The 16443-nt window shown below is 40.3% G+C and overlaps 1 protein-coding gene across 2 annotated transcripts in view; it reads left to right on the top strand.

The window, feature by feature from the left end:
• Nucleotides 1-12656, top strand: part of LOC138364644 (tripartite motif-containing protein 3-like) — a 220383-nt gene extending 207727 nt beyond the window's left edge. Inside the window, exons 7-8 of one of the 2 annotated variants that reach the window (XM_069324615.1) lie at nucleotides 10097-10297; nucleotides 10799-12656. In XM_069324615.1, the coding sequence (XP_069180716.1) occupies nucleotides 10097-10288 (192 nt within the window). In that variant the 3' untranslated portion in view covers nucleotides 10289-10297; nucleotides 10799-12656. Of the gene's footprint in view, nucleotides 1-10096 lie in introns of both variants that reach the window. The other variant, XM_069324614.1, reaches the window with a different exon arrangement.
• Nucleotides 12657-16443: the final 3787 nt, after the last annotated feature.

Genomic DNA, 16443 nt, shown 5'->3' with positions numbered 1-16443 from the left:
AAATTAGACGTAAATATATGAGAGGTGACGCCATAGGAAGTCGACGGTCCAAGCGACAATTGTGTGGAGCGACTTATCCAAGAAATATGGTCGCCAGGAGAGTGTTTGCTGCCATATCAGCCTCCTGTACACAGTGATCCAGTCCTTTTCGTTCATTGAACACCGAACCCTACACGCCCTCTGATATATTGCTTAATTAACAAATATTCACAAATAAAGATTATATTTGTATATGTTATCAGAAAGGCAGATATAAAATAGTTTTTGTGAATCCATCACAGAGATTATACCTTATTAGAGAGGAAAAATATTCATACTTTAAACAAGGCTTCATGGCCGACGCTCTCCTTACCGATATGGGAACTATGACCTTCCGAAGATCAATGTTAATTTAATCTAGATATTGTAATAAACGAAGTTTTCTATGTCATCATAAAGACATAAATATAAGCTGCATGTTAATACTTTGGCATAAATATAACTGAATTGAAAGTTAAGATATATGCCTTTTTATAGTTACTTGATGGCTCGCTCAGGGAGTGTGAAGGCCTCCACACAAGCCAATCAATTTTATAATTACTTTGCATATATGCAAAGTAACGCCATAGGTCTTTATGTCAGAATAAAGCCATGTAGACGATAATGTAACTACATTTCAAGGAAAACATATCTTAATATAATTATTAAATGAATGCAAAGTTATGGTTAAATAAATAGCCAATACCACACAATCGCCGGTGTCCGGACACATGAATAGTCGCATTAGGTGAAAGGAAATGTACCCAACCATTTCCATTTACCCAACCAGTTTGTGCACCCTATACTCATCCTCTGTGCGGTAATTTATTGTGCATCCCATACTCATCTTGTTACCAGTAGTTTGTGCAACCCATACTCATCCTGTGACCCGTAATTTATTGTGGATCCCATACTCATCCTGTTACCGGTAGTTTGTGCAGCCCATACCCATCCTGTGACCTGTAATTTATTGTGCAACCCATACTTATCCTGTGACCTGTAGTTTATTGTGCAGCTAATACTCATTCTGTGAGTCATAGGACATTGCGCAACCCTTTCTCATCGTGTGAATCTTTGTTTACTTTGCTCTCCATATTCATCCTCTGCGCGATAGTTTCTTGTGCAACCCATACCCATGATGTGAGTGGTAGTTTATTGTGTACCCTATATTCATCCTGTGAGTATAGGGTACACAATTCTTGTTTGGATTCTTGTAATGTTATTTGTCTATTTGTAGTCACAGTATTTGTGCGCCCCTTGAGGGACTTGAATTAGAGGGGGGTTGAAATAGCCTAAGCTACTCTATCCCTTCGAGATGTATTTATTGCTTATCTCAATAAACATACTTGAACTTGAACTTGGGTACACAATGAGTTCATTTGTACTCCATACTCATCATCAAGAAGTGTATTTTACCAGCATTGTAATATAAATTAACTTTTTTATTAAAAGCTTAACTGGATTACGGACCCATAATCAAAATAAGAGTCATCACTAATTATCATGACAAACTGTCTAGGCTACACTTCCGCCTTCGACAAGCTGCCGCCGGATGTGGGTATAGTTTATTGTACACCCCCGCACCCCCAGTCCTGGAAGGGCGGGCATTGGGATGTGGACATGTGTACCATTATACCCCCCCCCCCCCCCCCACACACACACACACACACACACTCCTCTCCTGTTAATAATAATACTAATAATAATAAAAATTAAAAATAATAACGTTAATAAATATTATAATTAAAACACTTACTGTAATACCCTAGTGCTTGAATGAAGGTGAAGGAAAGACCCAATAAATGTGTAAGTGTATTAAAAACCAAATTTTCGTTGGGTGAGCTGGCAGGTGAGCACCACCTGCCAGCTCACCCAGTAATGAACATCACCTGCACACTGCACCGAACCACTTGCCAGCAGGTGCAGAAGTACGATGGAGAGAGCAAAGTATACAATATTTGAAGTATAATATTAAAGATATATTTAGGATTTAATGTTTTCCTATAAAGTTTCAATAATACCTTTATTTGATTTTTTGTATTATTTTCTACCACAGACGTGGCCACACATTAACAATGCTAACCAGCATATATACATTTTCTTCAGTCCGCCATGGACTCTAACCCTTTCCACTACCGCCCACAAGATGGGTATAGGGTGCATAATATAAGAACTAAACTAACTAACTCCATTGATAGGGTTAGAGATTTGTTAAACATATAGTTCAGGGATTTATTGAACAATCAACCACATAAGGTGATTGTAGTGTTTTTAAAATGCTAGGCTAAGCTATATACGTAAATACATAAATACACAGATTTACGTATGCCCTACATAAAGTGTTCGATGTGTCTTTTACATAGTGTCATTAACGTGCATTTACAAAGGTGAAATTGAATTCTGACCAGCTTCCACATATACTTTATACACATATACACACACAGACGTATGCGTACATATACATATATATACATACATATATGCACACATACATACACATATATTTGTCTCTTTTACTCTGACAAGGTGAGATAACTGATAGAGAAACTAGTGTGCAATTAAGCACTTAATCACTGAAGGTGATTAAGGTGCTTTCACAAGCTCAGGTTATAGAGTTACATCACATACATTCATTGTATAATTGATACGTTACATGGTCAATCTAGGGTACAAGTTCAATATATCATCAAGTGTTCCAGTACTCAAATAGTAATTACACAGTTCAGCATACCTTAGCCCAGGAGGGCGAAAGTCAGTCAGTATGGGACATTCTACAATATAATGTTCAAGGGAGTGCATATTTTCTCTTTCACAAAGTTGACACATTGTGTACTCGACATTTGGGTTTTGAGAAAGCTGCCAGATACGTCTATATCCCAAGCGTATTATGGCCACTATAACATCACATTGCTGGGTTCTTGTTCCATTAATCCTGTATGTGAATGTCTCCGCACGATATCTATCATAATATTTAATGCTACAATTTTCAGGTCTTTGTGAATTTGTTAGGTCGGTGAGATTTTCATTAGATGTTTGCTTAAGTATTCTCTTTGTCACTGCTAATGAAACACCCATATAAATTTCTACCACTCAGGCCTGTTTTCTACAGGCTGTCTTTGCAAGCATATCAACAGTGTCATGCCTTGAGATGCCAACATGTGATGGTATCCATAGGAATTTAATTTCAAATCTCTTTTCTTTGGCAGCTAAAATATTCATTCGAATATCACTGACTATTTTCTGGGTGTCACTACTATGTGCGTTCAATACCAGGAGTGCACTCTGCGAATCACAGTATATAAGTCGACTGCCTTTGTGTTTTAAAAATTCAGTGGCAAGGTATATGCCTGCAAGTTCGGTTTGAGTTGTACTTGCCCAATCATTGACGCGCTTCATTCATGTATGTACGAGAGAAGATTGTTCAAATATATTACATGCACATCCGGTACATCGTCCACCTTCTTCTACAGAACCGTCGGTATAGCACTGATACACATCGTTACCCATACTCTGAGTACTTTCAGTGATGCTTCACAGTGTTAACTGTTTTAATAATGTAGAGTGTACATTATCTTTCTTGGGTGCATTTACAAAATCAACTGCTAGATCCAAGTTATCCCATGGAGTAATTGGTTGATTAATCGTTAATTGAGTTGGGTACATATTTAATATTTTGATGGAGTTGGCTACCTTGTAGAACCAAAATGCATAATCAGATTTCGCTCTTCTACGGACCTCAGGTGAGTGTAGCATATTAGAAAGTTTAGCTTGAAACTTCTTGTATTGCCGAGATCTACTCAATGCCTTCACGCCGAAAACTGTGCTAATAGACAAAATTATGTTAGAGATATGGGTCTATAATTATCTGAGTGTGCTTTGGGGATGGGAACAATGACACTGTCCAATCATCAGGTAATACTCCTTCACTTAAACTCATTCTGTACAACACTAAAAGTGGATTACCTGGTACTTGTGAGACTAATCTCAGTAAACTGTAAGTAATACCGTCCTCTTCAGGAGCAGTAGACTTATTTTATTGTGCTACACAGCCTTCCCGGCTTGGTGCCTTCTTTGGTAATTACTTATCAAAGGCAGCTCCATACGAGGAGCTGCCTCGTATGGGCCAATAAGTCTTTTGCAGTTACCTTCATTCTTATGTTCTTACTTACATTTATTGAACTTTATCATCATCATCATTTACAGAAATAAATTAACATAAAAAGTAGTCATTTTAATACACAAAACAGAAGTAGATATTATGTAAATTATGATGCAGGATAGGATCACTATTAAGAACTTAATTATAAACCACTATGTTTTATATCGTCAGAAATTCGGAAACATACCATATATTTTCAAATATTTACAATTAAAGTATTTATTTAGGAAATAAGTATTCTAGTTACCCTAGTTAGCTCTGAGAACACACATTCTTGCAGCAAGAATTTCTTCCCACTAATCTGAGAGATGCTGATGAGACCAGTCTCGACCCACTGGACAGGTCATGAACAACAATCAACTACAGCACCATCTATGTCAGAAGATATTCAAAATATTCTTGATATCATTCAAATTGTCAATACGAGAACAGAATAAATAAGTTGAGTGATGTCAAAGGAATCATATTGACTGACCGAGCCCCATTGTAAATATCCGTGGCTTCCTGACCATAAAGGTACCGACGCGGTCGAGGGTAAGAGACCGGATGTACCCATATACCTATGAGGCCATCAAAAATAGTGAGTCACGCCAAACAAAAAGAAGTACTGGTAAACAGGTCAGACACAACCAGTACTATGATGATGCTAAACTGAAAGAGCTTAAATCAATTGCTAGACAGACAGGTAAAGCATATAAGAGCCTTAGAACTCCTCAAATGTTAAAACTGTTTCAGGCCGCGCTTGCAGCGGCAAGGGAGAGAATGACTGAACTGAGACAAAATGAATGGGAGGGTTTTGTTAGTGGACTTAACCTGCATACTCCCCTGGGCAAAGCCTGGAAAGGCATAAACAAAATTATTGGTAAAAATAGTAGACAAGTTTCACACCCAAACCCGCTACAGAAAGCCAATCAGTTAATTGCAAAATGGGCTCAGGTTTCCAGCCTTGGAATGCTACCAGCTAGCACTAGGGAGAAATTGCAGGCGAGGTCCACAGACAGAAATTCTCTCATAAATTTCATGTTGAGCAAGCAACATGATGAATGTGATGTTCCATATACAGATTATGAATTGGATGCAGCCCTCTCCAGGGGCAGTAGCACTGCTCCTGGTGAGGACGGTATCACCTATGATATTCTAAGACTCCTACATCGTGTACCCGGTAACCCATTATTAGAATTGTTTAATGCCAGCTATGTCTCTGGGCCAGCCTGTATCATGGACCACCAGTCTTACGGTACCTGTACCAAAGCCTGGCCAACCTGATGCTTTCCGTCCCATCTCACTGACCAGTTGCATGTGCAAAACCTTTGAGAGAATGGTGCTTAACAGATTATTGTATAGAGTTAAAGAGCACATGTCACCTGATATCAATGGTTTCACACATGGTAAAAGTGTACACAACTGTATCACAACCTTTCTTACTGTTCATGGAGATAAAAGGCACAAGTACACAACATTTCTTGATTTAAAAAATGCCTTTGATATTGCTAATAGGAAAGTGATTATGTATGAATTAGCGAGAATGGATATAGGGGGACATTTATTACAGTGGATACGAGGCTATCTTACCAACCGGAAGTCCTCTGCGCTGTTCCAAGGCTACAAGAGTGAAACTAAAGTAATGCAACTAGGCACCCCACATGGAAGAGTACTTAGTCCTACCTTGTTTAATGTTCTAATTAATGCTTTACTAAAATCAATCCCAACTAGTCCGGCAAACATCACTATCAGCTATGCAGATGACATTCTTGTGCATACTAAACCCACCGCAAAATGCAAACAGTCTTAAATTGTATACATACAGCTTGTGAGAGCCTTGGTCTTGTAATCAACGCTGCTAAAACTAAGGTATTTAACAGACAAATTGGCAACCGCAAAAGTGGACCACGAAAACTTAAGATAGACAACATACCAATAGACTATGTCTCTTCTTTCAAATACCTTGGTGTCTCTGTCCCTTGTACCTCAACTGCAGTCAATAAGTTACATCAACAATGTAGAGACAGACTCAAGGCTCTCAGAACTGTAGTGGGGTACAGCCCGAAATATGGTGTTAATGAATAGCAAGAATGATGTATTTAGCGTATATAAGGTCTCTGATAGACTATCATGCACCAGCTTTGGTCCTGCAGAATGGCAAAAGTATTGATAGACTGGAAAAAATGCAAAATGAAGCACTCAGAATTATACTTGGCTGTCCTATAACTACCAAAGTTCTCAACATGCGGAAAGAATTAAATATACTTAGCATTAGAGATAGAATATTTGAAATTAATCTTATGATGGGACTAAAGCTGCTGCGTGATAACAAAAACAACATTGTGTCAGTTGCACTGTTAGAACACATACGAAATGGAACTAGCGAGTCTAAATGGATTCAAAGAACTGCCACTCATATTAAAATGATGGGACTGCACGATGTATATACAGATGAAAGAGTACAGCACTTCCTTCCACCCTGGCAGATAGTACCTTTTGACATCCTGACCCCTGCATACCCCACCAAGAAACTAATCACAAGCAACCCTCATGTTCAGCTTGCTGCTAAATTAAGCACCATAGAACACATTCACAATATACAAGCTGAAAACAACATTGCACAGACCATATACACTGACGGATCACTCAATACAGCTACAGGGAGGGCAGGAAGTGCTGTTATTGTGTTTTCTGTCTAGCTTCAGACACGGTCATGTTACAATTGTGTCTTAGAGAGTTGCGCGCAATTAAGCATGATAGAAATCACTTACAATTAATGCAGGATGGTAGAAAATCACTTACAATTAATGCATCAAGTTTGGAGACTTGAATTGAAATTGAAATTGAAATAAGTTTATTGAGGTAAAATACACACAAATGGATGAGGTAGCTCAAGCTATTGTCACCCCGTTCAGTACATCGTGTTAATACATACATAGACACACACACTTGTACACATTTTAGTGTAACAAGCAAGGCAAATAGTTCTGTCTGATGGGTAGAGGCAACTGCACTTGCAGCTGCACCCGTGTGGCGGTGTAGGAAACCATCAATGTATATGATTTGAGAGAGAGAGAGAGAGAATGATCTGTGGACAGAGCATCAATATGGCGTAAGGTATTGGGCTTTGCCTCAAGATGAAGCATAATAAAGAACCCGAATATCAGGAGAAAAAATTACATTAAAAACTGTCCACATGATACATATATATAATCACGTTTTAAACATTTTAATTGTATTATTTGCATATATATATAATTAGGAAGTAATGTTTATCTGGGTAAGTTGTCAGCTTTTATGAACTAATAGCTAGTGCGGCTTGTATATGGTCACTGCTTGATCGCAAGCGGGGATTTTTCTGGCGGGGGAGAGAGAAACAATTGCGCAGCGCGTTGCGCGGGCAGTTTGGGGCCTGTATAAATACGGGCGCACACTGGGGCTCTGCCTCACTCCGCCTGCCCTCGCCGCTGCCTTCGCAAAACATATATATATCCACGCCGATTGTATACCCTTATTTTGTACTTGCAGATACCACGTGCCATGCCTTGCCCTATTCATAATTATGTTCTACATCTCGGCGCTAACATGCCTCCTGTTTCAGGTTACCTCGAACTTTCCTTCCCAATCAGCCTCCTTAATTTACTCCGACAGTTGATGCGTTGCTCATGTCGCATGTTTATTTTTGCGTTGCTGTGTCCAGTATGCTTACCACTTTTACCCTGCCTTACGTCATCAAGTAAAGACAGCCAGGATGTGCTATTTGCAGAGTTACCAAGTAATTTATTAAGTAAAGTCAGACAGGCAGTGCTAGTTGCAGAGTTACTAAGTAAATTATTAAGTAAAGTCAGCCAGGATGTGCTATTTGCAGAGTTCCTAAGAATTATTAAGTAAAGTCAGACAGGATGTGCTATTTGCAGTATTCGCGGGCCCTTATTTTAGCTTCACGTCTCCTGGCCCTGCATTTTTGCCTAGTTTCATCGGTAGTTACAGTAGTTTATGCTTAGCTTTGCAGTTTAGTTTCCTCAGTGGTTACAGTATTTACGCTTGGCTCTTGCAGTTTATTCACGTTACTTATCAGGTTATATTTGTTATGCTTTCCCTCCGTTCTCTTAATGTAAAAATGGTTATATATGCACGCCGATTGTATACCCTTATTTTGTACCTGCAGACTTCACGTGCCATGACTTGCCCTATTCAGGTGACCTGGACAAGGGGGTGGCCCCCACGTTGCCTGGGGCACGGTACACTCCAGCAGATGGCGGCGTCGAAGCGTCGTCGGGAACGTCGTATATTTAATGATATCCCGGTCTTTGCCTTCCTAAGACAATGTAAATTAAGATTTATACGCTTATATGGAAGGTTTCTTATTTTGTACTGGCAGACAGCTCGCGACATGCCTTGCCCTTCCTCTTAATTACGTTCTACATTTCAGCACTAACATGCCTCCTGCTTTCAGATTACCACGGATTCCTTTTCCCAAACAGCCTACCTTAATTTACTCCGACAGTTGATGCTTTGCTCATGTCGCATGTTTAATTTTGCGTTGCTGTGTTCAGTATGTTTGTTCATTTTCCTTGCCTTACGTCATTACGTAAAGTCAGCCAGGATGTGCTATTTGCAGAGTTACTAAGTAAATTATTAAGAAGTCAGCCAGGATGTGCCATTTGCAGAGTTACTAAGTAAATTATTAAGTCAGCCAGGATGTGCTATTTGCAGAGTTACTAATTACTAGTCTTTTGCTGGGCTACCTTTATGCTTCTCCCCTTCCTGTCTAGGTATGTTTAGGTATGGCTAGCGGTGCGCGAGCCGCGGCTTATCGGTTCCTCCTACGTCTGCGTGTCTGTTAATTTTGTTATTGTTGGGCTCGCAATTTGATTTGTATTTATTACGGAAAAATTTTTCTCCCGCAATTTACTCTTTGTTTAAGTTTCACGTTCAATTTGTTATTAAGGGACTATCAATTAGGATTTGTATTAATCTATTGCTTTGCCTCTGTGCCTTTAAGTTATTTTCAGCTAAGGTATGCTAGTTGCAGTGCATTCGGGTGGCCCCCCCCCCCCCACAAATTTTTTTTTTCTCCTCCGGTTATTTCGTCCTATTACACTCGTTTCCCTCATTATATATTCTATTCTGAATTTTGTGCATTATATCTGACCTCCCATTCTTCATCGTATCGACAGTACATTAAGTTACATTTGGATGCTACCGAGAAGTTTAGCATGGCCTCGCGCACGGTGTCATGCAAAAAACTGGCCATTCGGCCTTCCTTTCGGCAAGCTCAAGCCAGTCAGTTAGCATGACGTCGGCCAGCTTCTGGTTGGCCAGCGCAGCCAGCATGCTGTTGGCCATAGGTCGCTAATGTTCTTTGGCCATCCGGCCTTCTGGGCTATTTTACTCTTCTTGTTCCTTCGCCATTGTTGTTTCCTACTACGTAATAGTATTCTATTTAATTTTACCTCATCTATCATTAGGTTAGGGGCCCCTTACCTCCAACCGCTATTCCTTCCACTGCGCTCTGCCCGCTTGGCGCTCAATGCCGGTTTGTTCTGTTCCCTTTATTCGCAGCCACGACAAGCCGGAACCCCCCCCCCCTTCACACCCTACTGCGGCGAGGAAGAGAACGCGAGCCGGATATTCCTCTGATCACCATCAACGCACGCAGCGGTGCCGGGATGCAGCCGCCCAGGGCCTACGTTAATACTATTATCTTCTCTTTATTTGCTGGGCTATATGGCAGTATTAATATTACTCCGTACCGTTACTGTCATTCCAGTATCATTTTATTAAAATATAAATTGTTATTATGGTTTGGTGTTGCTTTCTTAATTTCTTCCATTCTGCGGCACTTGCCGTCATCTGTTATTTACGATATTACATTGTATTCTTCATTGTACGATTATTTACGACATTGTATTCTTATTATTATCCTTATTACAGTTACTGAATGGCAGCTCCCTGCCGTCGATTTCACTTTGCTCCTGTTCTAAAGATGTTGCCGAAGTTCACGGCGTACTAGCTGCGGCTCGCAGACGCTCATTGACAACACAAGACTACACTCAGCGGCCACTCAAGGCAGACTCCTTGGCTTCTATCCAGCCAATCACCCGTCTGGAGGCAGAGATGGGATAGAGACCAAGGGTAATGTTCCCCGCTCACATTCTACATCCGATTAGGACACAAGCATGTTATAGATTTGGCTTTAAGAATTGGTTCTTATTCCATTTTATTGTTTATGTATATGTTGCTTAGTTGTTATACCCTTTCTTGGTATATGTATTGTTTATATTCAAGATTTATAGTGTTTCGTCTTACCCTGTTATAGTTGCTTTGTGCCTCCTTGCTGTTCTACCGGTTTTCTCCCACCTTTGCTCTTAGCAAAGGTACTTCCCCCTTCCGTTTGCTGGAAGATTCTTAGATTTGTTAGCCCCCCCTTCATTGCTACAGTATAATTATTCGGATGCTCTTTATTCATCCAGGATTGTTAATTAAGGTTTCTCTTAATTCCTGCTGCCGGGCTCCCTCCCCCGTTTTTCGTCTCCGTATTGATTCAGCTAGGGTTTCCCTCTCGTCTGTGCTCTTGCCTGTCATGATAACACTGCACGCCGCTTCTGCCCACCCTTACTGCCTTATATCTTTCAGCCCGGGGGAGGTGAGCTACGCGACAAAAAATCGACGCTCCGACTGGACCAGGTATCGCTTACATGGTCAGGAATCAACACTCTTCGGATCCTACAAGCGCTCCTGTCACCAGGCGAGATTTCTCCAGGATCCTACGCGCTGCCCTCTCGGCGCTAGGCTTGACTTCAGATGACTACGCTCCGCACCCAGCTGTCTCGGGACGGGCTCGCCACATCAGAAATAATGGCAATCGGCAGGCGGAAGAGTAGTGCTCACATCCTACGTCAGACGGGACGTTGTTGCTCTGCTACATTGAGTGCCTCACGCGGCCAGCTGGCACTCGCCCTTCGGGGGGGGGGTCCGGCCGCTGGCCTGCGGTGGGGGTGCAGCGCCGGTCCCCAAGTGTCCCGCTGTCCGCAGCTAATACTTTGCCCAGTCTAGGTGCTAGTAAGCCCTACTTGTAGTCACACCCCCTTCTCCTTATCCATTAGGTCTTTTACGGCCTCTTGGCCGGGTACATTACGTGTTATGTGGTCTCTCACTTATTAGTTATTCTTTGTGTCCTGCCTGTTATATCCTAGTGTTATATAATTACTACACATTTGCACTCGGCCTTAATTCTAGTACCAGTTAACCTTTAGGTTTCTGCAGAATTAGTTTCCATGTCACTATAGGCTAAGGTCTCATACTTACTACGGGTGTACCTTTTAAGTTAAATCTAGTCCTTGGAATTGTTACTGTTAATTCTTACTTTATATATTTACTTTATATATTTTAATATAAACGTTATATAGTCCTTAAATTATATATTTTGAAACTCTATATATTTACATGTTCAATATTAAGTTTAATAATATCAACTTTGTTATAAGCCTATAATATAAACCGTGTTTAATATAAACTTTATATAATTACTTACTTTATATTTGAACTTTACACATTTACATGTTCTGCAGAATTTAATCTTCAATAAACTTTAACGCCCCATACTGCCAGTATCTTTCTCCCCCTGGTCAGAAAATGGTCACTGCTTGATCGCAAGCGGGGATTTTTCTGGCGGGGGAGAGAGAAACAATTGCGCAGCGCGTTGCGCGGGCAGTTTGGGGCCTGTATAAATACGGGCGCACACTGGGGCTCTGCCTCACTCCGCCTGCCCTCGCCGCTGCCTTCGCAAAACCCCACCCTCCCCCCCTTTGCAAGCGGCTGCTTTTGTACCCCCGTCATGCTTTGCACAGTTGTCCCGATTGTCTCCCCACTGCATGTGGGAAGGGGGGTGCAGCGCCGGTCCCCAAGTGTCCCGCTGTCCGCAGCTAATACTTTGCCCAGTCTAGGTGCTAGTAAGCCCTACTTGTAGTCACACCCCCTTCTCCTTATCCATTAGGTCTTTTACGGCCTCTTGGCCGGGTACATTACGTGTTATGTGGTCTCTCACTTATTAGTTATTCTTTGTGTCCTGCCTGTTATATCCTAGTGTTATATAATTACTACACATTTGCACTCGGCCTTAATTCTAGTACCAGTTAACCTTTAGGTTTCTGCAGAATTAGTTTCCATGTCACTATAGGCTAAGGTCTCATACTTACTACGGGTGTACCTTTTAAGTTAAATCTAGTCCTTGGAATTGTTACTGTTAATTCTTACTTTATATATTTACTTTATATATTTTAATATAAACGTTATATAGTCCTTAAATTATATATTTTGAAACTCTATATATTTACATGTTCAATATTAAGTTTAATAATATCAACTTTGTTATAAGCCTATAATATAAACCGTGTTTAATATAAACTTTATATAATTACTTACTTTATATTTGAACTTTACACATTTACATGTTCTGCAGAATTTAATCTTCAATAAACTTTAACGCCCCATACTGCCAGTATCTTTCTCCCCCTGGTCAGAAAACTGGGTACATCCGGTCTCTTACCCTCGACTGCGGCGGTAACTTTATGGTCAGGAAGCCACAAATATTTACAGTTCAAGTTCAAGTATGTTTATTGAGACAAGAAAAATATACATCTCAAAGGGATAGAGTAACTTAGGCTATTTCTACCCCCTCTACTTCAAGTCCCTCAAGGGGCGCACAAATTCAGTAAGTACAAATAGACAATTAACATTACAAGAATCCCATTTAACATTGCAGGTTAATATAGTAAGTACAGCATACAATTGTTACACTCTTGGGGCAAAATTTTTGTAGCTCCTAAGTATACTGTCTATCATACCATTATCACACATACAAACAATTTGATGTGGTACATTACTTATTTCCTTATTTCTATAGTTATCAATAAGTTGACACTCTAATACATAATGTTCTAAGGTGTGGGCGTGCGGCATACTACATAATTTACACTCCTTATCTTTTTCACTGACATCAACTCCGTATTGCCAGATATATTTGTATCCTAATCTTAATCTCATGTAAATTGAATCCTTCCAAGTTGACTTTCCTTTATCATAGGTGAAGGACGAGTTTGTATTTATTACTGAATAATTCTTAAGTGTGTTACTACTATCCACTATTGCCATTCTTTTTATAATTTCTTCATCTTCATTTCCTCTTATTAATGTTATATATACATGTACACATAATCATACATACATGTACATATATATACATATGCTGTAAATCCAGAGAAATTAAATATGGATTTTTCCGCATACAAATGATTATTGTTTCGTGATCGTCAATTCCATATATACATATACATACATATACATTCACATACATATTCAATCACCCACACAAATACACACATCAATAATCTTTGTATCACAAGTGATTCAACAAGAGGCTCACAAGTCACTATACTAGGCACTTTACATCTATGGTGAGTCGTCCAATTACTAGTCTTGCTCTACACCCACCCAACTGGGCGGCAGCTTTACAGTCATGTGCTCCACACCCACCCAACTGGGCGGCAGCTTAACAGTCATGTGCTCCACACCCACCCAACTGGGCGGCAGCTTAACAGTCATGTGCTCCACACCCACCCAAATGGGCGGCAGCTTTACAGTCATGTGCTCCACACCCACCCAACTGGGCGGCAGCTTAAGTCATGTGCTCCACACCCACCCAACTGGGCGGCAGCTTTAGTCATGTGCTCCACACCCAACCAACTGGGCGGCAGCTTAAGTCATGTGCTCCACACCCACCCAACTGGGCGGCAGCTTTACAGTCATGTGCTCCACACCCAACCAACTGGGCGGCAGCTTAACAGTCATGTGCTCCACACCCACCCAACTGGGCGACGGCTTTACAATCATTTGCATGAATTACTTACAGTAAGCAAATTTTAGATACTTCGCTAAGATTTCGGGCAGCACATCATTATAAATGAAGTACTTACACTTTTCTTGGACACCAATGATGGTGTTATCTCTGAATTCCGCGATTTTTTTTTAAATTCCAGTACTGTATATAATGACGCAAAGTATGCGAATAGTTCTGCAATAGTGATCCTATCCTGCGTCATAATTTACATACATATCTACTTCTGTTTTGTGTATTAAAATTACTACATTTTTATGTTAATTTATTTCTGTAAATGATGATGATGATAAATTTCAATAAATGTAAGTAAGAACATAAGAACGGAAACTGGTCGCGTAAATGGAAATGGTTGGGTACATTTCCTTTCACCTACCTAATGCGAATATTCATGTGTCCGGACACTGGCGATGGTGTGGTATTGCCTATTTATTTGACCATATCTTTGCTTTCATTTAAGATATGTTTTCCTTGAAATGTATTTACATTATCGTCTACATCTGTCTTTATTCTGAAATAAAAACCTTTGACGTTACTTTGCATATATGTACATTAATTATAAAATTGATTGGCTTGTGTGCAGGCCTTCACACTCCCTGAGCGAGCCATCAAGTAACTATAAAAAGGCATATATCTTCACTTTCACTTCAGTTATATTTATACCAAAGTATTAACATGCAGCTTATATGTCTTTCTGATGACATAAAAAACTTCGTTTTTTACAATATATAGATTCAATTAACATTGATTTTCAAAAGGTCATAGTTCCCATCGAAAGGGTGAGCGTCGGCCAAGAAGCCTTGTTTAAAATATGAATATTTTTCCTCTCTAATAAGGTATAATCTCTGTGATGCATTAACACAAACTATTTTATATCTGCCTTTCTGATAACATATACAAATCTTTATTTGTGAATATTTGTTAATTAAGCAATATATCAGAGAGCGTGTAGGGTTCGGTGTTCTATGAACGAAAAGGACTGGAGTAGTTTAAATAGCGAACGCATACCAACGAATAACGCTAGTATCTATATAACAAATTTATTGTCATGTGGAATTGATTTAACTTCCAGACACTTTTTTTTAATAAATATTAAATATTTTGTGGCTGTTTATGAAAAATATTATTATAAATACACATTCTACTTGTTAATATTACCAATTAAATTTGCGACAATTTGAGCCATGAAATACGACGACTGGATCACTGTGTACAGGAGGCTGTTATGGCAGCAAACACTCTCCAGGCGACCATATATCTTGGATAAGTCGCTCCACACAATTGTCGCTTGGACCGTCGACTTCCTATGGCGTCACCTCTCACATATTTACGTCTCATTTCGTTATGAAATTAGATTATTTCAGAGTAAAAATAGGTTTGATCATGTTCTACGTGTAGCACCAACATTATAGTAAGTAAATATACCATATTTCTTCATTACTTACGTAATGCTAGGACGATTTGGGTAGTTTTGGCCTGATTTGGGCCGACTTGGGTAATTCTATGGACCCCTCTAGTTCACTGTACCATCACTACTGTGGTGTTGTGCTGCCACTCTAGTTCACTGTACCACCACCATCACTACTGTGGTGTTGTGCTGCCACTCTAGTTCACTGTACCATCACCATCACTACTGTGGTGTTGTGCTGCCACTCTAGTTCACTGTACCATCACCATCACTACTGTGGTGTTGTGCTGCCACTCTAGTTCACTGTACCACCATCATCACTACTGTGGTGTTGTGCTGCCACTCTAGTTCACTGTACCATCACCATCACTACTGTGGTGTTGTGCTGCCACTCTAGTTCACTGTACCATCAATATTGTGGTGTTGTGCTGCCACTCTAGTTCACTGTACCATCACTACTGTGGTGTTGTGCTGCCACTCTAGTTCACTGTACCAACCCCATCACTACTGTGGTGTTGTGCTGCCACTATAGTTCACTGTACCATCACCATCACTACTGTGGTGTTGTGCTGCCACTCTAGTTCACTGTACCATCACTACTGTGGTGTTGTGCTGCCACTCTCGTTCACTGTACCATCACCATCACTACTGTGGTGTTGTGCTGCCACTCTAGTTCACTGTACCATCACCATCACTACTGTGGTGTTGTGCTGCCACTCTAGTTCACTGTACCATCATTATTGTGGTGTTGTGCTGCCACTCTAGTTCACTGTACCATCATTATTGTGGTGTTGTGCTGCCACTCTAGTTCACTGTACCATCATTATTGTGGTGTTGTGCTGCCACTCTAGTTCACTGTACCATCACTACTGTGGTGTTGTGCTGCCACTCTAGTTCACTGTACCACCCCCATCACTACTGTGGTGTTGTGCTGCCACTATAGTTCACTGTACCATCACCATCACTACTGTGGTGTTG

Source organism: Procambarus clarkii, chromosome 14, assembly GCF_040958095.1.
Source record: "Procambarus clarkii isolate CNS0578487 chromosome 14, FALCON_Pclarkii_2.0, whole genome shotgun sequence".
Lineage (NCBI taxonomy): Eukaryota > Metazoa > Arthropoda > Malacostraca > Decapoda > Cambaridae > Procambarus > Procambarus clarkii.
Note: the sequence above shows the minus strand (reverse complement) of the source record. Positions and strands in the feature narration are given on the sequence as shown.